Consider the following 26,336-nt stretch of genomic DNA (forward strand, 5'->3'; position numbering starts at 1 on the left):
GAGCAGGGTAAAGTCAAAGTGCACATGTAGGGATCTCCCCCTTTCATCACATTTTGAATGCCCTCCCTGTGCTTGTATTTAAAAAGATTACTGGAAATGATTTGGACAGTTCTGCAGTTTATCACATGCTCTGAGTTTAGGAGTCGTCCTTGTCTCTTGAACATGTTCTAATGGGATTTTGCTTAATGTTTAAACTGATATGCACAGGAAAAAAAGGACAAAAAGGCAGCCTGTTTTGAAATGCTGAGCAGAAGTTATTGATAAGCCCTAACGCTTATCTCAATAATGAGTAAATAAATCACTCAGTCCTAAAAGTTGGCAGCGTCTGCTGGCTGTATAATCACATTATGACATTTATTCAGCAGTAAGCTTGACGGTGTAGTAACAGACTGCTCCCTCGAGTTTTTGGTTAGTGTGCTTGTGTGTGATGTGAGAGAGACACTAGACAATGATAGAAATGAGCAAGTGTGTTCTCATTTCCTCTCTTAAACTCTGACACTTCTGGTCACTGCTCCAGTTCCTGATGGTCAGATTTTACTACCATCCCTTTCCTTGTGAGTCAGCAGGAATGTGAGGAATGACCTGTTCAAAGCCTTGCCCTTTCCCACCCAGCTCTCCTCTGCCCATTTTTAGGCATTCCCAAGTCCAGCTTAATTTTTCTCTTTTTTTACTGTGTCATCCTTTCTCCCAGTCATCCACTTTGCTTTTCCCTCTTATTGCTTTCCTCCTTCCTCAAAAGCTAAATTCCTGCCTTTTCTGAACACTTTCTTCTCTTACACATTATTTTCAGTCAGCTCAGCACTTTAAATTTCCACAAATTATAGTATACAGGAGAGCCCCTCTGCGCTTGTGCAGCTCGGGCTGCATATTTTGTCAAACCACAGCAAGCGGTGGGGGGGGATATCAACCCCCTTTTCAACCCAGTAGGGTGCAAGGCTTAGCTGAACAGCCACATCCAGCTCCCTGTAGTAGCAACCAGTTGGCATACAAAGGTTTGTGTGTCGACTTTAGGTTTTAACTGGTACAGCAGGAAGCCTTAAAGTGTGTGTTTGTGCGCGAAGTGTATCAGAAAAGCCTGCCAGAGGAGCAGGAGCTGCTCATCTCTGCATGTGTTGACATGTTCCCGCCGTCGCCTGAAAGACAGATCTGTCTCTCATATGACAATAGAGGGCTCCCTCCACCCTCCCATGCTCGCGGCTGTCTCTAACAAGAAAGCATCCAGCTCACCACTGACTGGTGTGTCTGTCTGCAGGCATGCTTTTATAAACACACTGTGACACCTTAATTACTCCTCTTTCACTCAAAAAATAAATCCTTTAGCTAATAGCCACTTGGAACAATGAAATGGCTCCGTAAGTGTTTTAAGTGAGCCACTTCAACATCTGAGTCTCTGGGGCCTCCTGCAGCCTGGCTACTGTTCAGCCAAGAAGAATTACAGCCTCATAAGAAGGCACCTGGGCGATAGGTCGACCCAGAGATCTGAACACACTTCTTTCTTATAGCTGAACAGCTGTTGCCATGCCTGTTTTTCATCCTCTGCTCCTTGCTCAGGTGGTTCTGTCTCTTCACATTAGTGAAGTCAGATCATCTGTCATCACCAATCGATAAGCCGTTCATCAGCCCCGCTGACCCTGTAACTCCCTATCACACATCTAAAGCTAAGCCAGGGCTGTTTAGTCCAATACGGTCTGCATGTCAGACACCTGAATGATACTTATGTTTATTATCTAGCTATGACTGCTGCAATCTTTAACAAAACTAATACATACTGTTTCAGTGTACTCTGGCTGGACATCTGTGTCTTCAGGCAGATTGTCTGTCTCTTCTAGTAAACAAATAAGTTATTGTCCTTGCTTGACAACATTAATTACAGAGGGCAAGAGGCAACGACTGAAGGAACTTGGAGCTACGACTCTACGCTATGAGCCCTGCAGTTCTGCTTATTCACCGCCCTGTACTTACACTGAGTACAAGCCTGTGACCCTACAGTAGCACTGGATTCCTAAATAACTGTATGCTTCTGTGGTGTACTTACTCATAGATGCAAATGTAAGAATGACAAGTGGCTGATCTTTGCAAGCCAAATGTTTGGCATCCTGTATGGCGTCCTACTTTGTTAGCAAACTGTCAAAACACATTTGTCTTCATGTCCGTTTTGTTTGTCTTTGTCTGCTGTACTTGCAGCTGGATGGAACCGTGGATCTGGACGAGAGGCGCCTCATCCGTTCAGCCATCCGGGAGTTAAGGAGAAGGGAGATTGAGGACATGGAGGCCGCTCTGGCCAGCAAGAGATTCCGACCCACACGCCTCAAACAGCAGGAGGACAAGGAGAACCAGCACAGGTAAGACTACACACACACACACACACATGCACAAAGAGACCTGTCCAAATGACAAACTGCACCAGTCCAGGTGAACTGGAGATGCTGAGAAAACACTCACAAAACCCAGATGCGGCATTGCTCGACTCATGTGGGAAAAGAGAAAAGTCTGGAAAAGTCATGTCAGGAAATCATAGGGGACAGAAAACTGCAACCACAGTAAATCTTCCATTTTCCATTGTGTATGCTCATTTCACTGTATATACTTTCACTTTAAAAAATGTGTCCTTATGTCACATTATCTGACAGATTGAAGTAGTTTTCTCAGCTCAGTTGTTTGTCTTTATTGCTTTAGTCAGAGAATTCTCAGTGATTTCCAGTTCAGAAACAAACAATGCATCATTCAGCTGAGGATAACTCAAATTCCACCTTTCCATAACGTTTTCTGCTGGCAAACTAAATGAGAAACAGGACAAACAGGCTTTAGTTATTAAAGAAGATCATCCCGGTGTTCAGGTTATTTTTTGTGATCACGTTTAAAAAAAAAATATGTATTCGAAAACCATTACATTCACAAAAAGTTACAAACACACTGGGACATAGGAATGCGTCCCAGGGCAATGGAGGTTTTTGTCGGACGATCTTGACCCTGCATAGCTCCTCCTTAGTCGTCATAGATTGGACCCAAAAAAATTACAATCACAAAAGTCAAATAGTATGGGAACTTGATGGTCTGGAGTTGATTCTCTATGTGGATGAGGGGATCTTCGCATGTCAGGATGGACTGAATCTTGTAACTGGTGACTGGTAATGTCTGAATTGGAGCACAGCAACGATTTACACTATTGGATGTGAAAAGGATACTCAACCTTCTGCTGTTGTTTTCTTTCTCCGTCACTGGATACAATTAAGACCAGTGGCCGGGCCTAATCATTTCCATTCACTGCTGCTCGCAGAAGTCTTGGATTACAATAACAAAGCCTCACTGAAGCTGCAAGAATAAGCATACCTATCGAAGGAAATGCACACACGTGTTAAGACACACACACACACACACACACACACACACAAAACCCCTCTGAAAGTTGAATAATCCTGTACCTCTCAGTGGTGGAATGTGAAATATTCCACTCTGACATGCAACACATCCTTTAATACCAACAACTGGAGGGGAGAGAAGATAATAAGAGAGCCGGAGGAACATATGAGTAATATAAACCAACATAAAAGTAAGTATAACGGGGAAAAATGAGGCTGAAAAGAGGGGAGGATGAGAGCAGCCCATTTTAGACACTCTGTTTTGCCAGAGTATCACATTTTCCACTCTTGATTTGTGACCATTTCCCCTGATGGGCCAATAAAACCATGTGTTACCTTGGAAATGACTTCTGCTGCCTTTTCACATGCACAGAGAGGCCTCAGGATAGAGTCAGTGAAGCACACCATTTGTATTTGGATAATTTAACATCCTATGATTTCCCACTTTGTTGCTTGCTGCATGAGCACAAGTTGACTTTCAGTCATAACGACCACCATCATAACCATTTCAGCGTCTCTCCTTCTCAGGTCAGAATCCAGCGCCAACTTGGACGTCCTGTCACGAAAACTGCAATCAATCCAGGACATTGATGAGCTCACGAAAATGGTGGGAATTATATCAAAATCTAATGAAATATGGTGACACTACATGCTTGTCGTGTGCACACTGATATTTTGTTTCTATGCGTGTGTTTGTGTGAAGCTCCGTGCTGCCAACGAGTATGAGGAGAGGAAGATGATCAGAGCAGCCATCCGACAAGTCCGAGATGAACAGCAAGGTGAGTCCAGCTATTTTTGATAAAATGGAGTCAAACTGCTTGTATGTCTGTTAAATGTGACACCACACTAACATGCCTCTTTTCACTAGTTAGATTAAACTCATATGTGACACAAGCTGTGTGGTTGTAACAAAACATTTAAGCATTTTGTCACTGTGTTCTGGCAGCTCACACACTTAAAACTGTTTAGTCTGAAGACGTGCTGCAAAGATCTAGCCTTACCAGACTCTTGTACATTTCATTTGTACAGAGAGTCTGGCCATTCTCCGTTGACAAGTGTTAATTTCCTTGAAGGCGGGTACTCTGTTAAAGTTTAAAACTATTGGATCTGCCCAGAGCCACTCTGGATCTGCCATGACCAATCGCTAACGTTTGGTTGTGAAGTTGGCTTAGCATTGCTACCGTTAGCCTTAGCCAACTCCTTCACCACTAACGGAGCGAGCTGGAAAATCAAACATTTCCCGAACCCCATGGGGAGGAGGGCCACAACATCATGGCCAGCAACAAAACTCAGCATTGATTGTTCCTGTTCTGGCTTTAACTTCTGGATATTTGGCAGCCTTGCCACAACAGACCAAATGGCTTCGCTTGCATCTTTCTCTTCTGCCATCATGGAGCTACAACTCAAAGTAGCGCACAACTTCAATGTCATTGTTCTCAGACACTCCATCTGTTTGCTGATTGGACCGGTTAAGATTTGACCAGAGAAAACCCAAGAATATACCGCAAACCCAGACGGAGGACTGAAGGAAAATGAAAATTGAGCGGATGTATGTAGGAGAGCCAGGCTAGCAAAGATTTAGTTAAAAGTCAAAATGTCAGACTTTGAAAGACCATAATTATGTTCTGGTTAACAGAAACCTTGTGGCACAAATCTATTCCTATAGCCCTTAACAACAAACATTTAATATATTAGGACACCGGGGGAAAAAAAGAAGTGAACCAATATTTTAAATGTTATGCAATAATCTGGACACCACTGCTTCAATCTTGATGAAAAATTTAGATACATTCAGGGAAATTATGTGTGTGCGTACCAAATAAAAAAATGAATGCATTGATTGGCCTGATGAGGGCGCTAAAATTACAGTTAAAAGATGAACTGTGACCTTAAAGTCCTCATATTAAAATAACTTTTTCTGGGATTTTTTTTTACATATTTAAGAAATAATCAGTGACCAACAATTACAAATGATATACTGAGACAAAGAACGTGTCCCAGAGCCAACAAAATAAAAAGAAGGAAAAAAAAAAAAGAAATAATAATAATTAAACCGAGGAAAGACGGGAGGGAGGGAGACAAAACAACACACGCAGAAACAGACACACACAAAACACATAAGCAAGTTAGAGGTTCGGACCTCACAGAGTCAGCGATGCACCGCCACATGTCCAGAGTCTTCCCCGGGGCACCATTGATCAGCGCCGGGGAGAGTTCCAACTAAACCACATTTAAAGGGTTCACATCTGGATAGATAGGTCGTGTGGTGGTTTCTAACGGGTTGCAATCATCTTCTTTGCAGCTGTAAGTCCAGAAAACACAGCACGTTTCCCAGAGAGCTGAAAGGCTGATATTGTTCCGGTAATGCATAGTCTTTATGTGAATGCATAATTCCTGGGAGAGAGATAGCGGGCTGTCTGTGGTCGCCATAGTTACTGTGGCAGATCTACCTATAATGCGGATCAGATAGTGGATTCCTGTCATTCCTTAGCGCTGTCTGGTTTGTGTGAGGCCCCTGTCACTCTGAAACACTGATGCAGCCTCCTCCTATAGGGCCATGTCAGGAAACCTCAGATAATCTTGTTTCTTGTTTTGTGTTTTCTCTTCTGATTTCACAAATGACCAGAGGTTTGAAATCAGGTGGGAAAATGAGTCACCCACTTCATTGTAATTATTGTGCGACTACTGTGTGTGTTTTTAGGGACTGTGGAGTGGGGTAAAGCTCAGGGTCGCTTCCTGGAGCCTGAGAGTGTGGAGCCCCAGAGTAGCACGGGAATAGAGGTGAGTACAGCAGAGTTACCAGAGCAATCAGTGTCATTTAAAGGATTAATTATTAAATGTCACCGCATTATGGTGATATAGTCTGAACGTCACATTTCAAGTGTGTAATGAGTAAACTGGCTGAAGTCTAATACTCCCTTGTGTCAGCTTCCATTTGCAAAAATGAACCAACCAGCAGACTAATTTGTGGGTGCAATGTTTGTTTGCATGGCAACAGGGACTACTGAGGTTTCTCTGCTGCCACAATGAAGAATGCAACAAACAACAACACGCATTGTGACTTGAGTCACACATTGTGCCATGAATACACACACACACACACACACACACACACACACACACACACACACGCAAAACATGTGCTTTGCCTGCCATGGAGCAAAGAATGTGCTTTTGTTTTCTATATCCTCATTCAGGTTTGGCCAAGTATGAGGAAAAAGATCAAATTTTCTTTGAGCCTGGTGTTTAGTGAAGGCAGTAAATAGTTTTTGACAGGGACAGTCTCCCAGACACTGTCATTTTGCACACTATCTATCTCTCTACAGCCTTTAACGCTTTAAGACAGTTGCACTCTGATATTTAAAGATTAGAGAGAGGCATGAGAGGCTCAAAGAACTAATTATAATATAATTATTATTTGATAAAATACTTTTGATGGCTAACATCACATGTTTTTTAATCTCTTTTAGTCACTCTCCAAAACTGCAGACTTCTCCTCAGACATCTCTCAGCTCTCTAGTGGTTGATATTGAACTATGTTTTTGGAGTTGAACTAAACTTTTATCTTTTTTAGCGTACCAGATTATATTATATGGTTGCTGCAGAAAACATGATGTCAGGAGCCAAATGTTATCTTATCTGCTGTGTTTGTTCACAGTTTTTTTGATAAATCCCCTGTTGCCAGTGGATGAGATTTTAGTGGAGGAAAACATCTTGCTGTATGTGGTCACTGTTGTTGTAGCTCAAGCGTTTTAATTGAAGAAAGTGGAGGAACACCTATCTACACTTTAAAAAAAAATACAATCTGTCGCATTATTATAGTTGGGTGGTTTGTGTGAAAGCACTCACGTTTCCCGCAAAAGTAACGTAAAGGGGAAAGAATGAATCGTGTGTGTGTGTGTGTGTGTGTGTGTGTGTGTGTGTGTGTTGTGGTGTGTGTGTGTGTGGTGTGTGGTGTGTGGTGTGTGTGTTTTTTTGTGTGCTGGTGTGTGTGTGTGTGTGGTGTGTGTGTGTGTGTGTGTGTGTGTGTGTGTGTGTGTGTGGTGTGGTGTTCTCAGATAGGAAGCAATGACAGCATGCTGGCGTCACAGGATGTTTTAAACATTTAAGCCTTTTTACCTCACTTCCTGTAAGACAGCTGAGCTGTACGGCGGCAGAGTTGTGAGCTACAGGTGGTGTGACGGATGACGGGGGGTTGGAAGTCTGGATAGTGAGGAGAGAGGGGGAAGTTTGGACAGACAGACAGGCAGCCCACCAGCTGTGCCTCAGCAGCCTAGTCTGCGCTGGAATGGGGACCTGGCCAATAACAACATCAACCAGCAGCAGCAAGGCTCCTTCCACTCACATCACAGCAGCGGATCTCTTTGAGCTGCGTACAATTGTCCATTGACAGATGGAGGTCCAAGATAGGCCTCCACAGCAGCCAAACACACACGTAAACACACACGCAATGTGTGTACTCTGCCAGCAGCTTGAAACAAACACCAGTTCAAGACCTCAAGTAACCAAAATGCAAGATGGAAAATATATGGAGTATATGCGTGTTTAATTAGGGGATTTGGGGAACGCTTCACCCTCAAAATTATCACATGTACTGTATATCACTTACTCACCCTGTTTTATCTTAAATTCTTGAAGAAAATTTAGTTTTGTAGTTTTCGCATGCCTCAACAGATGAACAAAGAATCCAAAAACCGAGTCAATTATTGACATTCTATGTCAGAAATGTGACATAGAAATTATCATTTTGAGGGTGAAGTAGTCCTTGTAGCTGTAATTCTACCAGAATCCAACACCCATTATAAGGTAATAACTGTATTTAAAGGCCATGTTTTAATGACACGCAAGGATAGCTGACCTACAATGAAAGTTTCCTTTTGCTCATTTGGGAGAAACCATACCGCTTAAAATCATATGTATGTAGCTACAAAAAAAATGGCAGTAGGAAAAAGGATCAAAAAGTGAAAAATATTTATTAATTTAAATGAGGTCCTATTACAGTCAAATATCTAATTTTGTCTCAAGTAATACAGCAGTTGGAGAAATGAAAAAAGAGGTCAAAACTAAGACAGTGTGTCAGAAGTTAATGTGTCAACCAGGCAACCCTTTGACGTGTGTGTGTGTGTGTGTGTGTGTGGTGTGGGGGGGGGGTCAGATCCCTTTTGGAGACTAAATGGGAGGGAGGGGAAGTCTAAGGAGTGGCTTGTTGGTATTATGTGTGTATGTGTGGTGGTGTTGGTGGTGGTGTATCTGGGTGGCTGTGTGTATGTGTGTGTCTGAGTGTGTATGATGTGGCTCAGGGAGTAGAGTAACAGAGTAGCGGACGTCCCAACTCCAAGAAGGTTACTCCTGAGAGAGAGAGAGAGAGAGAGAGAGAGGAGAGAGAGAGAGAGGGCAGTGGGTCAGCAAAGAGAAGGTAAATGTCATTCAGATTTTTCTGCTGTTTGTCACAGACCAAACACTGCTCTTTGACTGTCTTTTATCTTTTATGCACTGAAAGGCTATTTAAACAACTTTCCTCACTGAACTACGCTTGTTTCTTACTGACAGAAGAATGGGACGTACCTGCCTCTCTGTTGGCCTTTCAGGTTTGTGTACATAATGGATTATTGCTGAGTTAGATCATTTTTCTTCACTTAAGTTAACAGTTTAACTCCAAGGATGTACTGTAGAGGTCACCTTGATGATGTATGAGATGAAACTGGGTCATTGACAATGTGGCTAATTCTGAAATGAATGCAACTTGATAAGGATTCTACTGCAAGTTAAAGACAAAGTATTTAGTCAATTAACCCTGCAAGTTGTCTTTGAGGTCACAGTTTGCATGCTGTCTAGGTGTTTTGGGAGAGGTCAGGTAGGCTGTTGGATATGGGTTGCAGTTCCAGACAGTTTTGTTTGCTCTCTGATCTCATCATAAACATGTTGCAAGAAGAGACCTGAGGAAAGAGTAATTGGAACTGTCTTAAACTGGGCCTGGCGTTTGCAATAGAGAGGGTTTAACACACTTTGGAGATGACATGTTTGAAAAAAAAAAGTACAGTAGATCCATTTTGGGAAAAAAGACCAGAAAGTAAGCTTAGATTGGCATGTGATGATGTGCAGTAAGTAGAAATGGGAATGAGGTTCGTGTGTGTGTGTGTGTGTGTGTGTGTGTGTGTGTGTGTGTGTGTGTCAATCATATGAGATGGATTATGGCTTCATGCCAGCTACTGTATTTTATTGGAGGTAAGCCGAGTGTGTGGCTCATCAGGCTGCAGTAATGGAAAAAAAAAAAGCTGCCAGGTTTATTTCTCTCTCCAACATAAAGCCATGAAAGACCCTTAAAAGGTCTGACCTTAACAGTATAGTGATGGATTTAACTTCCATGGAAAACGTAGCATTAAAACCCAGCATGTTATTCTATAGCTGATGTCAGCTGTCTGAGTTGCTTGGCGAAGGAGGTGAGTGTGCCTCAGCAATGTCTCCATTGTTTTTTGTTTTTTTTCTGTGAAGTTGAGGGTTCAGAGGAATCCAGATGGCCGACGCCTCGCTGTGGTCACAAGAGAGGACAGTTGTTTTTGTGTTTACGGGTTTAAGTTTTTGCAATTATAGTCCAACACATCAGGCTCTTGGGGCCACGTTGAACGAGTGGTTCGGTGTCAGTGTTGGTTCCACTCTGTCAGGTCTTCACTGTTTGGACCAGAGGGAAGCCACTAATGATAGCATGGTGGCTGGCAGCAGGTTCGGAGCTCTGGTCTCCTTCTACAGTTCCACTTTATCTCCCCTTTTTTTCCCTCTGCCTCACTGTCTGTGGGAAATATGTTCCCTGTGGTTTAGTGGGAGCTGTGAAATGATGGCTGTCTGTCTGACTCCTGGTTAAAAACAGGAGAGGGAGAGGAGGGGCGGGTGAGGAAAGACTTGTCCTCTCTAATTGTGTTTATGGCTCAAACACAATAATCTCCCCCTGTGACTCTTTGATTGAGTGACTCCACTCACAAGGAGAATGCCTTTTGTGTGTAACCTCTCACACTACTGCATTGTAGTGCCTTCAAGTCTTTTGTGTTGTTGCAGAATACTGTTTGTGTCCTCCAAACTCATCAGACGCTGTAATGACTCATTAAATGAGCATTCCACTAAACGTCCAATCTGCATAAGCAACATTTAGCTTTGGCTTTAAAAGCTGAGAAGACTTTGTTTTATGCCTCAGAATTTTAGTTTTTTTGCTCCTTATTGGAAAAATGAAAAGGCATGCAAAAATGTAATTGGAGCACCTTGTATGTAGATTTACACTGGTATGACGTCTCATGTAGTATTTCAATTTTCTTGCTTCTTTTGAAGATATACATTTTTTTCACAAAAAGATGGATCGCTCCTGGATGATTTTAACAGCAAAACTTTACTTATTTTATTTTAATCTCATATTGACTACATTATGTGACACATTTAATGGCGGGATGTCTTTGCTAATAACCTGAGCAGTGCCATTCCAGATTCACCTTTCCTGTTTGTGTTGCTATCTCCTGCACCAGTGCCTGATTACATTTTGTCTTCAGTGAACCGGTCCGCCCTGTAATCTGCTCAAGGTGGGGAAGCTCACAGTAAACGCAGCAGAAAGCCTTGAGTCCTAGACTTATACGATTTTCACTCTGTGCCATCCTCATGTGTGGGATGGCATAGTATACACATGGTCAACTGATTGTGGTGTGTGATTGTGTGGTTGGGTGTGTGTGCTTTCTTTGCTTGCTTGAGAGGTTGTGAATGTGTTTTCAGAAGCTTTTTGAAAGTAATACCTGGTGTTATATTTTTGGAGTATGGTATGTCCTGTATGTTTTTTTGAGATCCACCCAAACCTTTGTTGGACTATTCTTAACCCAGGTGCCTCTTGTGAAACACCTTTAAGCAGATTTTTTGCCGTGACATAGTTAATCATTTCGAATGAACTACAGAATGACACATACCACCTGAAGCTCCACATGCACAAGCTTAATGCCCTTTCATAGAATGTTTGCGTGCGTGCGTGCGGCGTGCGTGCGTGTGTGTGCGTGTGTGTGTGTGTGTGTGTGTGTGTGTGTGTGCTTTTTTGTGCAGGTGATTTTCCTGTGGAGTAGCTCAATATCATGCAACATAGGCTCAAAAGTAGTGCCGGCATCTTCATCTTTCCCCACTACATCCTGCCCTCACACCTCTCCCGTTTCCTCTCCATATGCCAAAGTACTCCTGCCTCTCCTCTGAGATCTCCCCCCTGCTGCGACTTCCTTTATCAGTGCAGGTTAGGGCCAGAGTGTTGCCGAAAATGATGAATGTTGTGCTGCAGTCAGACTGCAGGGAATCTTGAAGGAGAGGGAGCTACTGTACCCCAGTCAAGTAAGGCTGTAAAGCAGACATATAACACAGTAATGAACCATACATCAGCTGTATATGTTAGCTATTTTGGCACTCAGGGCCTCTCTCTCTCTCGCTCTCTAATGTATACAATGGAAAATAGAACAGATCTTTACTTTTCCAGCTGGAAAAGCATGTTGCTCATCATGGCTGGAGCATTTGACCTTAACCTCCATCAAAAGACTGTTGTGATCACCAGCTGAGCTCAAACAGAGGATTGTAGACTAATGTTTTCACTTTGTTTTTGATCAGAGGAATGGGTTGGCAGTTTGTCCCTAATAAAAACCGGAAGACCTTGAGTTTGACCTGAGAAACGTAAAGAGCATTACACACCTGGAGCTTTATCGAAATGCACTGAGCATGTGTGATTCTTTTTTTTTTCCTTTACAGGAGACCGAGCGGGAGAGTTACAGTGAGCGAGAGCGTATCAGATCTCCGATCCGGGAGTTACACGGCCAGCAGACACAACAAAGCAGAGAGCTGCAGAAAAGAGGTTAGAAACCTAACTCCCCACCAAACTGATTGTGATCGACTGCCTAACACATATTGTCTGCATGCTATACACACTTATCATGTTTAGCCAACACAGAATCTTTTATTATCTGTAAACATTCACCCAAAGGTCAAGTTTGGGTAAGAACTTATAACTCAAACACTGACCACCTCTGTTGCATTTATGTGACTGCATACATCCGTCTTGATGCAATTTCCTCCTCTCTGCCTGTTAAAATAGTCAGCTGAAGGAGCCATTCTCCTGAGGTGGTGGTCAGGAGGTCATATTAGTTCAGGCTCCTTCATCTAACTTTATTAACTGTTTGGAGTCAGTCACAGCCATAGGCTTAGTGACTTTAGCTTCTTAAGTGTCAAGTCAACTAATTAACCACTCTGTTAGCCTAACCAATAATAAAGTAGTATGAATGCAAGCCTTCAGACAGGGATGAATGTCCTTCGTTCACTTCTGTGCTTTGTAAACTTTGCAGGCGCGTAGCTGCCAATGAATAGCTTGTGAAACAACCAAAGTGCATTATTGACAAGTCATAAATGTTGTTACAAATCTACCTACATCTTGTCCAATTTAAACACACCAGGACAAACTATTAATTAGACATTCCTCTTCGTATAGGACACCAAATCTAACTTAGATCACCCTTGGCTGAAGATGAAAGTTTTTTTTCTTCTTTTATTTAAGCCCGGGCCTGGCTGACCTAACTTGGCCCTGAGCTCACAGCCATAATAAGTGTGTCATTCTGTGTGGCCTTGGCTGCCCTGGACGTGGCTCCCTGTGTCCTCCTCATGGACCTGGGGTTGGTGGTGGGGTTATGTGAAGCAACAAAGGAAACCCAACAGCCACACCTCTGCTAAATAAAACTGATACCAGAACAGAACTAAGGCCTAGTTGTCTTGGCGGAGAAACTCCCCACTGTTCCTTATTTATCCCTACCTTACAATTTAAACCAGGGTGAAGCTAAGGGTGAACAAAATAAGGTCACCATAGAAAAGCAAATGCGGAAGGTGCCTTTTAAAGTGGACACCAATCAACTAGGACACTAGCGTTTATGGTTGGGAAAAGACAGTGTAGCCAGGGTGGGCCGGTGGTTCTTAAATGGGCGGTTGTCTAGCAGAGGGAAAGTGGCAGAAAATAAGAGATTGACTTGGACAATAGTGGCGGCTTCTTTTTGCTCTTTGAACACAGCACAAACACATACCTCTACACCTCTACCTCGCAGACAGAAAAGCTGATATTTACAAGTTTTACCTCAATGAACATGCGTTCAACCGTACTGCAGTCTAGTGCAAACTGTAACTTGTACGGCTGTGAGTTAGCAAGTGAAATGTTTGCAGAGATGCTCAGTGGAATGTGTTGGGTGCTTCAAGTTCCCAGAAAGAGAAACTTGCTCAACTGAATTTTGACACTTGACACGTGAAGGACTGAACACAGGAGCATGTATGACCATTTATAACGGGCCTCTAGTCATGCATGTACTGTATATCAGGTCATTATCTCTCACGCAAGACCTTGGTGTGGAACTTTGGTACCATACAGGTTACTGCAACAGTAAACTATGGAGGAGGTGGTCATGAGATAAATCTGAGAGGATTAACAGAATAGGAAAAAAAGAAGACACCACTCAAAATGATGGTCATTTCTCAAACCTTTGAGTTTTTTGCGCCTGAAAATCAGGTGAATTTTACACCTACGAGACTCTTAAAAACTATTAAAATTAATAAAACGTTATCAGGAAACCTAACGTTGCTTGAACTTCTCACAGCTCAGAGACGTATGCAACCTTTAATAAAAGGTCAAGTGTGGGCATTGATCACTAAGAATGGTCACAAGCCAAGAAGGTTAAGAATCATGGGCATATCACCTAAAATTAAGTTGGCCAGCCACACTCCTTTTTTTAATGGCATAACTGGTTTCTGCATGTTTTTTATAGCCTAGCGCACGTGTGTCAAACCCAAGGCCCGCGGGCCAAATCCGGCCCCTCACAGATTTTGATCCGGCCCGCATGTCATTTAAGGTTCACGATACATTTTGTCCCACCAAGTTTTTGTCACTTTTTCCGACGTTTCGGGTGTTTTTACTATGATGGCTGAGGACCAAACTGTAAGTGAGAAGACTATGTGAGACATGCAATAATGCAGTCAAACATATTTGACTTTTTCGATAAATAAATATAAGCATGTCTGGCCCTTGTTATGATTCCCATTTTCCACTGTGGCCCTTAGTGGAAATGAGTGTGACAGCCCTGGCCTTTTTATTTTTATTTTTTTATATGGTACCATTATGAAAAGCGAATGCCAACAGCTTGGATGAGACTTTGATAGTAACAGAACATTTACTTCTTCTATCTGGTACGCCAAAGCAGAGGTGTGTTGAGCCCATGTGAAACCAAGGTCATCACCAGGCGATGAAGGGTCGAAAAGCCCGCATTGACCCGTTCACAGCAACGGCAAACACAAGCTTTCCTCGGCTCATTGCTTCAGTGTGAAAGAAGTATAAAAAAATCCATTGTTGGCCTTTGTTTGTGCTCTATATATTGACTGGGTGCAGATTGCACAACCCAGGCTGCTTTTGTAGCTATTTCAGAGCAAAAAAAAAAGCAAGCCTCTCATTACCCAGCAGCAACAAGGATTTTCCCAGAAATCACTATACAATGGACATGACAGCTTCCCGATGGCAAAAACATGAACAATAACGTGAGAGTTTGTAGAAGAAGCGATGTGTTTTGTCTTTCACTTTAGTTGAGCAGTAATTGAGTTTGGGCTGAGTGCATCATTAGATATAGACATTGCTCTCTAGTAGACCATGCATGGTGTCACATGTGGGAATGGCAGCCAGTTATTGTCCGAATCATAAACACCTTTTCTATTCAGGCCGTATTACATAATCATCTGGTTTGTTTAACCAACAACTTGCTGCCATTTATAAACCAATTGTTCACAATTTAGCGAGCATCTTTTAATAGTAGCTGTTACACAATAAATAAATAATAAAGATCAGCTGCTTTAAATTAATCCTGTCTTGTCGGATGCACACATACTTGGTGAACTCCATTTGGTTGCCGAGTTTGGGCAAACACAGGTCACACAGAAGTGTGTTCATTCATGCCTTGGTGTGTACTTGGGATGTGGGAATCTGATCCACCCTTGGTTTTCTCTGTTTTCAGATCTTTCACTCACTAAAAGCACTATAGGGTGTTAGAGGTAAAGACTTTCACAGAGGAAGGATGTGGGCAGCACTGTGTTGTTTAGAGTGTGGTTTCCTGAGGAGAGAAGGAGCAGTGAAGGAGCTTGGACAGAGGGGAGGGGAAGTACTTGTCCTATTTCACCCCCACTTCATCCTTGACTTCTTGTACTTGCTTACTACCTATGGTTAAGCCACATGCTCCCTCTCTTTAGTTGTGACCCCTCCTTCTCTTTTATGCACATCCACCGGCACAATCTCCCAAATCTTGCTCAGGAACTGAGGCCAGTCTGGAGGAAATGCCTACATCCCCTCATGTCTCCACGTGCCTCCTCTGTGATCCTCGAGTGATATTTTCTAGCCTGCCCCCATGTGGGCCTCTGTGCCACCAGAAGTATTTCATTTTCTTTGCTTCAACCTCAAACGTCCCCACCTACTGTTTCCTTTGCTCATGAACTGTAACAGTCTCTTCACTTTGGTGTACTACTGATTTGACAGGAAGAGTAGAAGTAATATGAGAATGTGTTTTTTTTTTTTTTTTTTTTTACAAAATCAGAAAGGCACAAGGTACAGAAAGGCATTCATTTGTGATTTCTGCTGCAGGCTCCAACTCAGACATGGTGTTGGTTCTGGATCACCTGGTGAAGGACGATGGCCCTGGACCTCTGCTGATCCAGCCTCAGAGAGAGGCTGCTATAACAGAGCCTGACCTGGTCCTGTCTCATCGTCAAAGGTCCGACTCCTCAGCTTCAGACCGCAGTGTGACCTCTGTGCTTTCAAGGCCCAATCTGGATTCTGTGACCTCAGAGAAGAGTCTGGGCTCAGCCTACAGAGCTCGTCTGGACTCCGGCGCCTCAGACAGAAGCCAGAGTCCCTTACAGCGTGGTCGGCTAGACTCTGGGGCATCAGAGCGAAGCGTCAGCTCCCTGTCTTACGTCAGACAAAGACTGGGCTCAGATGTCTCAGACTCCGTCAGACCACGTTTGGGCTCCGGGTCTTCAGACAGCATTGGTCTTTTGTCACGGAAACGGACTGACTCGGGTACATCTGACCAGAGTGTCAGTGTGTCCTCTGAGGACAGAAGTCCAGCAGAGAAGGTGGAGGTTGCCACGAGTGGTTCAACTTCCAGCACAGATTCAGAAACCGAGAATGTAAGCCACGGTCCAGCCAGCCTCCATGCTCGGTCCAATCAGAACCGCATCATTGACCAGGAGCAACCGATGGGGCCGTTTTTTCCAGGAGAGATCCTGCAAATGGCCTGCTCAACAGTAGCGCCAAGGGAAAAATCGACATTCAGAAACAAAAAGTAAGAGTTCAAAGTCCTTGTATCAGTCAATGGCTGTTGTTTTTGAGTCTGGGATATACAGACAGGTGACAAATAAAAGGAAAACCCTGAAAAAAAAAAAAAGAACATGTGCAGCTTCCATACAGGGTGGGGGCCACTGACTGGTTTGATGATTCTGAAAATGATCAAGACTTCACAGTTATCATATATACACAACTGAAAGGAAATTGCTTTTTCTTTTTGTGTGTTGCAGCATACATGACGTGTAGGTTACTGCGCAAGTTTGTTTACATTGTTTTTACTTCAAAAATGGATGACTGAATGTGATTACAGTTGGACTTTGGACACATCTGTTAGATAGCTCTTTCCACTCCCAATGTCAAATCACTAACTGAGGAAAAATCTTTTGGAAGAATGGTGTTCATCCCCCCAGTAGAGTTATAGAGATATCTCTATGCTAAGGTGCATTGCAGCTATTCTGGAGGCTTAATGAGACACTTCATATTGGTTTTTCTTTTAAGTTGTCCCCATCTGTATCAGTTTTAGCCAGCTGAACAGCAACAACAATACACAGTATGTATTATAATTGCGCCACTAGAGTGGGGTGATGAGCCACACGGCCACGGTCTCATGCAGCAACAGTCCAAGCTCTCTCTTTCTTTCCATTTAGTTATCCCTGATAAACCCCGACACTCCATTCTTCAGTGACACCCAGGGCACATCGGCATCCATAAACACACCATGCTAAACTCCTGTTATGTGATGTTTAACTTTTGTTACTTGGTTACACAAACAAAGTGCACCTGAGTGTCTCTGCTTCACCTCAGCAACGTGTCACTCTCACCTGCTGTCAGAGAGGGATAGACATTGTTACGGGCCAAAGGTTCTGTCTCTCTTCAGCCCACAGTACAGAGAACACACGAACACACAGAGCTGCTGTTTCTGCACTCTGTTGAGCGACGATTCCCATCTTAAGGGCTCAGGTCACCATGACGCCATCATGTCGCTTCTCTAAATGTGTTTACCCAAGGATGGCCCCGACAGCTTCTTTTATTGTTCCCTGCAATATGTGCTGATGCTCTGTCTCCTGAGAGTAATGTAAACACTCTGGGGCCCATCATGGCCCCGCTGCCAAAAAAAGAACAGAGGCCCACTGCTTCACTCCAAACACAAATGTGTTCCCATAATGAAAACACTGCTGTGTGTGTGTGTGTGTGTGTGTGTGTGTGTGTGTGTGTGTGTGTGTGTGTGTGTGTGTGTGTGTGTGTGTGTGTGTGTGTGTGTGTGTGTGTGTGTGTGTGTGTGTGTGTGGGGGTGTTTGTGTGTGGTGTGTGTGTGTGTGTGTGTGTGTGTGTGTGTGTGTGTGTGTGTGTGTGTGTGTGTGTTGTGTGTGTGTGTGTGTGTGTGTGTGTGTGTGTGTGTGTGATGAATGTGCATTGCTGCCCTGTTAAACATGGAGCTGTTCAGTATAGCAACTCTGCGGTTGTCACTCCAGGAACAGTGCATGTTTACCCTTAATCTTCTCTACGTCATCTTCTGATTGTTATGTTTCTTCGTTTTTTTCCATCTTTTTAGATGACAATTAACAGCGATCTGCCTCTCACTCGAGGCAAAGAAAAGGATTCGGGTAAGAAACTACTCAAACTCTTAGTCTTGAACTAATTAAACAATAGAAAATCAATCAACATAAATTTTGATAAAGTCCAAACATTCATAATTTCTAACCTTTTAAATTTGATGAGTTGTTGCATCTCTCTTTTTCAATCATTGTTTGGGGTCAGTACTGTTGTTTAGAAAAAGCACAAGCAATGTTTGATATTCTTGGCTCTGAAAGAATTGCGAAAGAATTTTTATAGACTAAATTCAATTTTTAACTGAAAAAGAATCAACAGATGTATTAATAATGAAAATGATACGTTATAACTCCTATATTCTCTTATAACTATATGCACAGATTCATTTGGTTTAGTTTATGGTCAATGACATTGCATTTGTCATCTTCATCAGGGGAACTTAAGTGTGTAATAATATCACACCAGATGGTTTATAGCCTGCAGGACTCCAGTATATGGAGACAATGATAGCCATTAGTGGGATTGTAAAGCGCCACTTACAGGACAAAGTGCTGAGAAGAGAGCGTGTTATAATTCCCATAATTTTCTCTCTTTTTTCACAGACAGTGCTTTTTTTCTGTGTCTATTGTTCTATAAACTGTGGTCTTCCTTCTGAGCAGCACATCTTTTTTTTTTCTTTGTGAGGATGACCTCAGTTCTTCTCCTCTAATGACTAGTGTTTTTTTTTTCCCGTTGGAGGGTCTGTGCCAAATCGTGAGCTTTGTACGCATTATCTGACAGTATTAGGGATCAGAGAATGAAAAATATCCATGAGCGGAAGATACATGTCCTGAAAAGTCCAAAAAATTGAAAGTGAAAGGCGGTGAAACAGGGGAGGTTAAGTCAAATAAAATAAAGGGGCTGGAACAAAATGTAGAGAGATGAGGGAAAAGAGGAATGGGATTTGAAGAGGACTTTTAAGGTGGAGGAGGAGCTGATGATGAGAGCAAGAGATACTATAAGTATGCTGAATTCATCCTGAATAGTGGAAGACTCTGTTTTTCTGTGATTTTAAATCCCCTCCTGCATTATGTCTTTACAGCACCTGAGAAAAAAGATGTTATACTGGAACAATTCAACCGCACCAACTCTGTACGTGATCGAATGCGTAAGTTCACGGAGCCCAGCCAGAGCCCAAGCGTCCCAGCTTTGAAGAAAGCTCCTCTGAGGAACGGAACCCCCACTGCCAATAGCAGCATGACAAATCTCTCCAGAGCCACCGAGCTGTTTACACACACAGCAGCATCCCTCAGCACATCTGGAGACAGGCCAGCAGAGCCATGTGTGGACTCCACTTCCCGCACGCCTGCCGCATCCCTTAGTCAGGCCATACCTCAGCCAAGAGGTGTGGCTAACAAACCTCTGTCTTCAGCTAGCCAATGGCAGAACTCCATGGGTGGGACGAGGCATCCAGCTGAAAAAGATGTGCAAGCCTCCAGTAACTCAAAGGAAGACAGTAGCCCAGGGAGAGCAGCTGGACAGCAGGTCACCCAAGGAGAGGCAGACCCGGACATGAAGACTTTCCTCACCATCGAGATCAAGGATGGACGCACCACCACCTCATCTACGTCCTCCCCTCTGGGCAACATCATACCCATCACCAACATGACCCCACGCATTACCTCTAATGCTCTGGGACAGAGAGCAGGTAGGAGCACCAACCAAGCACTCTAGCTCAGTCAGTGTTCAAATAACTCTCTTCACATGATGCATTATTACTTCAGGACTGGAATGACGATAGAATGTTACTTTAACCACTATGCTTTGTAGGTGAAACTAGATTTTATTGACCTTTTAAGGCTCTTTATGGAGGTGGTACATCATGTTGATCTGCAGCCCACTGCATTTCAGGCTGTAGGAATCTTAATTTAGCGTCTATATGGCTTTGCTTGCTAATAGCAACCCTTCCTCACAATGGGATCCCAGTCACTGTGGGAGGCAACTGGCACCAAGGAATCGGTCACAAGTGGGATGATGCAAAGTGCGTGGATGCGTGGGGATAGCTGTCAGGACTGAATACAAAACAGTGAGATTGTACTCAAGGGTATTTGTTAGAGTGGGCAAGATGCTGCAGTGTGGAGGGCGTGAGGTCAGTAGTCAACAGAAGCAAGTGTATTGACACAAAGGAAACATTAATTGGCTGACTCAGGCCAGACTCAATAGTAATACTATTACAGTGCAATTGAATAAGCCTAGTAGAACAACACAGTACAGTGTTTTTATTGTTCTATGCTGTAGATATTCATTGCCTGATGATAAGAAATGAAAACATGGAAATCAAAATCACAAGTTAACCAGTGGTGGCCAAGCAGTTTTAGACACTGTGGGTACAATGGGAAAGGGCATAGGATCCGCAGAAAAAGTGGTAGAACGTTCTGGAATTGGTTGTGCCCATGGTTGAGCCTTGAAAGGTCAGCAGCAACTAGGTCAAAGTTGAAATTATAGCTGGGCAATATATTGATATTGTGATATGAGACTAGATATTGTCTTAGATTAATATGGCATAAGTGTTGTCTTTTCTTGGTTTTATAGATAGATAGATAGATAGATAGATAGATACTTTATTCATCTCAAAGGAAATTTTAGGCATCCAGTAGCAAGACAACCATAACACAACAAACACATATACACACATATGTCACACGTACCTAAGAATACAAAATTAAATTAAAAATCACTCACAGAAATGCAATTACAAAGGTGAGATAGTATTGTAGACTTTGTGTAGTGATGAGTGAAAAAGTGAACAAAATAAAGGCTGCATTACAGTAAAGTTATGTCATTTTCTGAACTTACCAGACTGTTGTATTATTAGCCTTTACCCACTTAGTCATTATGTCCACATTACTGATAGATTATTTATCAAAAATCTCATAGTGTAAATATTTTGTGAAAGCACCAATAGTCAACTCTACAATATTGTTGCGGTTTTGATATTGAGGTATTTGGTCAAAAACATTGTAATATTTAATTTTCTCCTTATCGCCCAGCACTAGAAATAATTTGAACTTTAAGCACAGCCCACGGCGACAGTTCCGACGGCAAGGGTAGGGATGCGCCTAGCTGGGCATCACCTCTCTCCCCATAGGAAAACCAGGGAACGGCCAGCACAGAGCAGTTTCACCGCGTAGTGTGTGTAGCCCGGTTTAACTTCTAGGCCGGCCGTTGGGGCATAAAATAACTTTTATTGAACAAAATAGCAGGACAGTTTTCCCTGGAACATGGTGGCTGATGAAGGACTAAAATATATAAATATCTTAGTGCATAAGATCAAAACACGGTTGCTCACCTGGAATTGTTTAAAAACTAATGCATTCATCAGTCACGTCACACTGTAAAACACTACTTGCAACTTTTAATCACTAAAATATATAGCCTTTTGTAGGTGTTAGAGAACCACAGCGACATAGTGGCATAGTACTTAGATGGTGTGATTTTCTTTATAGTCAAATAATTATTAGGCATGTTGGGCAGCGGTACAGTCTCCTAAAAACACATTGTTCCTGTACATGTACATACTCAGCACAGCACATACTCATAGTGTAAACGGTACCTGCAGGGATTCATTAATTGCTCTAAACAAAAACATAAATAGCTTGAATCTGTCTTGAGTCTGTTTCAGAAGCAGAGCTGCTGCAGCTGCGATTACTTTCTGTCCAAACAAGACTCTTAAGTTTCAGCTATTCCCAGCAACCGAGACCTCCAACCCAAACTGTTTATTTAAGACTCAAGCTGGACCTGTGCGATTACACCTCTTAAAAACCAACACCCCCGACATATTCTGGCTGCCCCACCAGGCTCCTTCTTGAGGGTCCCACAGTTTTTTTTTACAGCTTCAGTTTGCTTTAATGGTTTTGAGCTCCTTTTTTGGGAACCTGCCTGTCTCCCACTGACCAAAAGCTGGGATTATGTCTCCAGTTTCTTTCAAAAGTACCTACCAATAGTGCTAAATGTACACAATGCTGACCTGGTGTGCATCAATCCTGTATTTTAACATACAGCTTGACAGGTCACAAGGAAATGCATTTGCGTACTCTTGCAGGCAAATGAAGAGGGCTGTTTATGTTAAAGGTGGCGTCATCTACATTTTCTCGCTTGGCTCTCATCAGACATGAGACAGTGTTGTTTATGACACTATGGCTATGGCAGCTTATGCAACGGACTAATGGCCACCATATGGCACATGGGCGCCGGGACAGTTATTGTTCTTATTCAACCCATAGCTGTGGACTATATCTACCTGAAATGAAATGTTTTATACATAGAATCCATATGAATTTGTCTCTTCATTATGTCTGTTTCAGAGTTGACCCTGGGCCTCAGAGCTACACCGTTCAAGATCTCCTCTTCCAGCTTCTCTTCTGGATCATCCATCAAGGTACAGTCTGCCTTTGCAAATTATATTCTTGTAAATTACTAAAACATTGAGGCTCTGGAGAATCTGGGGACAGAACCTGACAAACAAATATCAAAACCGCTTTCCCAGTTCCTTCCAATTAAAGATTTACACTTTGTTTTCATCCACTATTTCCTTCCCAACGGACTCAATTGAATTCCACTGTGTTTTTGCTGCGTCCCTGTCACAGCAATCACCTAGAAAGGCCTGAGAAGTAAGTGAGCCAGGACTATGAAAGACAGACAGAGTGTGAGAAAAGGAGGGAGAAGAGGGAAGAACAGTGTTTATCAAACACAGAGTGGGTAGCCAGTGACATCTGTCCTTGTAGGGTATGTGAAGGAGAGAGAGGGAGGTGCTCCGGGCATTCCTAGTTTTTCTCTCAGCAGGCCATACCCACTGAGATTTATCTCAGTCCCGAATCACACCTGTCTGTCTGCATGCACACCAATTGCTCCCCAGCTGCATCAAAACACATGTTGACACAAGTTCTTTATCGCATCTTTTCTCAGGGGGCCAAAACCTAAAAGGTCAACTCTTGCCTCTCAATTTACATACTGTGATAGGTCAGGAATGGTTAGAGTCTAACTAATCCCCTCCCGTCTCACAGTGACCTCTGGGAGAACAGTTAAACTCCCATTTTCCTCATTCCTTATAACCTCCTTGTTCCTCCATGAAAGGAAGTGTCCTCATGAATGGAGAGTGGGGAATTGAAAGGGTCAGGAGAGGAAAAGTGGTGTCCTGTGTACTCTTAAATGGCTGTGTATTCCAGCCCCTCGGTCTAGCGCTGCTGTAATCTGGCTATGGGATCAGGGAGCTGGTTAATTAGGGCTGAGGGAGGCTCCACAAGGCTGCGGGGTAAATTGAAGGTTTTGGAATGAGACTCCATCAGATATGCTCTTGTTTAGACGCAGAAACACAAGGGCAGGTACAAACTAAGATACCACAGCAAAGCCTTGTAGAAAAAGGATTTTGTAGGAAGAAGTGGATAAAGATTCTGCAGGAGATGATGTTTATATTTGTCTGAGCTGAGTGCTGCTACAACCTTACCATTACGCCATGCAGGTAACGTCTTTGCGTGTGTGCTCACATCGGTTTGACATTACTAAACATGATGTATGTTAAATTATGCTAAAAGAAACAAATGCTGTCCGCATCACATAATCTTCTTTTTTTTAATTAAAATAGTTTATTTTTATTTTTGATTATAGCCAGTCACCAATCATTATTCTAGCCTTAAATTGTTCCTATCCTGCTGACTGCAAGGCTGAGATTCACATACATGGCTAACCAACAACTGCATCTTCATTGTATAAACCCATCATGAATGCATTCATTCATGAACAACAAGGCTATGACAGTAAGTAAGTCTTTCTCTTCTTGTCATTCTTGATGCCAACTGTTGATATTTCACCTGCTCATGTTTTCCCGTACAAACACTGAGCCTGAATGACTTGGTAGGTGAGATTGGTTAGCATCAACCAGAGGGGAGGCAGCTTAGTTACCTTCAGACTGATCTGGAGACAATTCTTCCTCTGACTTTCCCTGGTTCAGTCAAAATGCAAGGTTGTGTGACAGGTTAGGGGAGAATTCATGTGAAAGTAGCTTAGACAAGTACCCATTCACATTAGTGTATATGTTCATTATAAGGGTGTTCAGATATCAAAGTAGTGCAATTTGACTTCTAATATGTTCTTCCTGTTTAGTTTTTGATTGTTGTTTATTGACCACACTGGTTCCTGTCTGGGACTCTGATCTGTTTGGGTGGTCTGGGCTTCTCTTCGGTGGTCTAACTTCAGCACTCACAACATCCCCTATTTCTTTTATGGTATTTTTTTTTAAATTTCAATGAAGCAAGTTGTTCTGGCAGTGGATTGCCTATAAATTGTAGGCAACCTGCTATTCTATTTGAGAGTCAATGAAGTGAAACATTTGAGATAAAATAAGCAGTGGAAAGACAAATGTGGGCTAAAGAGACGGGGCTGCTTCTTGTTATTTCTTCTGAAAGCAACATTAAGATAAAGTTAATGGCAAGTTCAAGATGCTTGTAGTGTTTCAGTGCAGTAAGGGGAGTTCATTTCAGACAGTTAAGGCCAGCCGCTGAATATTGATGCCTCGGAGTGGTCACAGCTGCTCATATTCATCTCAGCTGTCCGTCCATGCCGACCACTGGGGCTCGGGCTTGAACACAAATATAAACAATGCATTAGCTTAATTACCAGAGTGATGACAGGATAGTGGCCATGGCGATTACTGCCAAGCTCTGGGTCACACTGGTAAAGTGCTGCTGCGTGAGGATGGACACACAGGCCCACGGTCAGTGAAAGATTCTCACGTCGCACGGAGGAAGAAGGACCCCATTGTTAACATACCGCTGATCCATGAAACATGCTGGTTACCCAACCAGTTCACACTGTGTCACAGATTTAAGCTTGGTCTGCAGACAGAGGAGAAAAAGATGTGAGATTATCTAAATCTAAGACGGCAATAAAACATCATTTAGACATTAGATTGTTTTCCTCATGTTGGTTCTTCTTTAGACAGAAATCTCTGCATTGCTTTATTTTTGACCACTGTTTGGAAGCTATTATTTTTTTAGAAAATCTTTTACATAATATCTTTTGTAACATAGTGGCTGAGGGTTCACAGTAGCCATAGACACGGTCACATACGTAAGAGAAGAGATACAGTTTATATCACTTTCTGCCATAATTGGAAATACAGACCCATATACATGCAGAATATTGTTGTGTGTGTATGTACTTTCAGTCTTCATTTGTCATGCTCTCTGTCTTTCTATATACTGTGGGTAAAGTGTGTTAGTGCTTTGATGCATGGTTACACTAGAGCCATGTCCTTCTTGGGTTTTGACCCACTTTCCCTGCTGCCAGTCACATTTCTCTCCCTCGAGGTCCGATCGTTTTTGGAAGCTGATTTGCTTACCTGTAAATCCCAGGAGAGACCACTGTTGCCCTCTGCCAGCCTGGGTTATTTTGAGCTTAGATTCATGCGCTGTGTTTATGTGTTTAGATCATTAAAAACTTTTGTTATACAGTCATGAGGACCATTTGAATTATCTTCATGGTCCGCAATATGCCAATAAATTGTCAGGCATTTCAAAGATGTACTTGAGCATCTTATACTATGAACAGCGTTACACACAGACTTCTGTCAGCGCTCTTGGAGAGTTCTTAATTTATCACAACAGCACTTGAAGTATCCACGTGAGCAGCAGCTGGGCCCATGCTGCTTTGTCAGTAAGCCTAAAACAAAATATTGGAAGGGCTGCATTGACCTTCCCAACATCCTTGCTGAGAGGTGTGGAGAACAGGGCCCCAGCTCACCCTCACTAGTCACCCTTTCTGCTGTGTCCTGGCCCTAGCATGTTGTCCTTCATGGACTGATCTTCCCTCTGCCTTGAATCACAGCCATGCAACACAACTGACCTGATTAGTCACGACGCACTTGCATTTAGTCAGAAAGCGATTTTATGAGGCGTGAAACACTAACGTGTAACTCTACTCAGGCCAGCCCTTGATTCACACATAAACCCCTTGTCGCCTGCCAATTGAGGTGTGAAGGGCAACGGCTCTAAATAAAAGGAAAATTCAAAGAGGGAGGGGAGAGTTTTCTGAAT

General features: G+C 42.8%; 1 protein-coding gene across 1 annotated transcript in view; it reads left to right on the forward strand.

Annotated features, from left to right (window-relative positions):
- smtnb (smoothelin b) overlaps window positions 1–26,336 on the forward strand; it is a 49,153-nt gene that overhangs the window by 13,323 nt on the left and 9,494 nt on the right. The window contains 10 exon segments of the mRNA XM_032515896.1: window positions 2,185–2,342; window positions 3,888–3,966; window positions 4,063–4,138; window positions 6,061–6,140; window positions 12,111–12,213; window positions 16,012–16,626; window positions 16,629–16,714; window positions 18,269–18,320; window positions 19,349–19,954; window positions 22,611–22,684. Of these exon segments, the coding sequence (XP_032371787.1) occupies window positions 2,185–2,342; window positions 3,888–3,966; window positions 4,063–4,138; window positions 6,061–6,140; window positions 12,111–12,213; window positions 16,012–16,626; window positions 16,629–16,714; window positions 18,269–18,320; window positions 19,349–19,954; window positions 22,611–22,684 (1,929 nt within the window).

The sequence above is a fragment of the Etheostoma spectabile genome, chromosome 5, assembly GCF_008692095.1.
Source record: "Etheostoma spectabile isolate EspeVRDwgs_2016 chromosome 5, UIUC_Espe_1.0, whole genome shotgun sequence".
In the NCBI taxonomy this organism is placed as follows: Eukaryota; Metazoa; Chordata; class Actinopteri; order Perciformes; family Percidae; genus Etheostoma; species Etheostoma spectabile.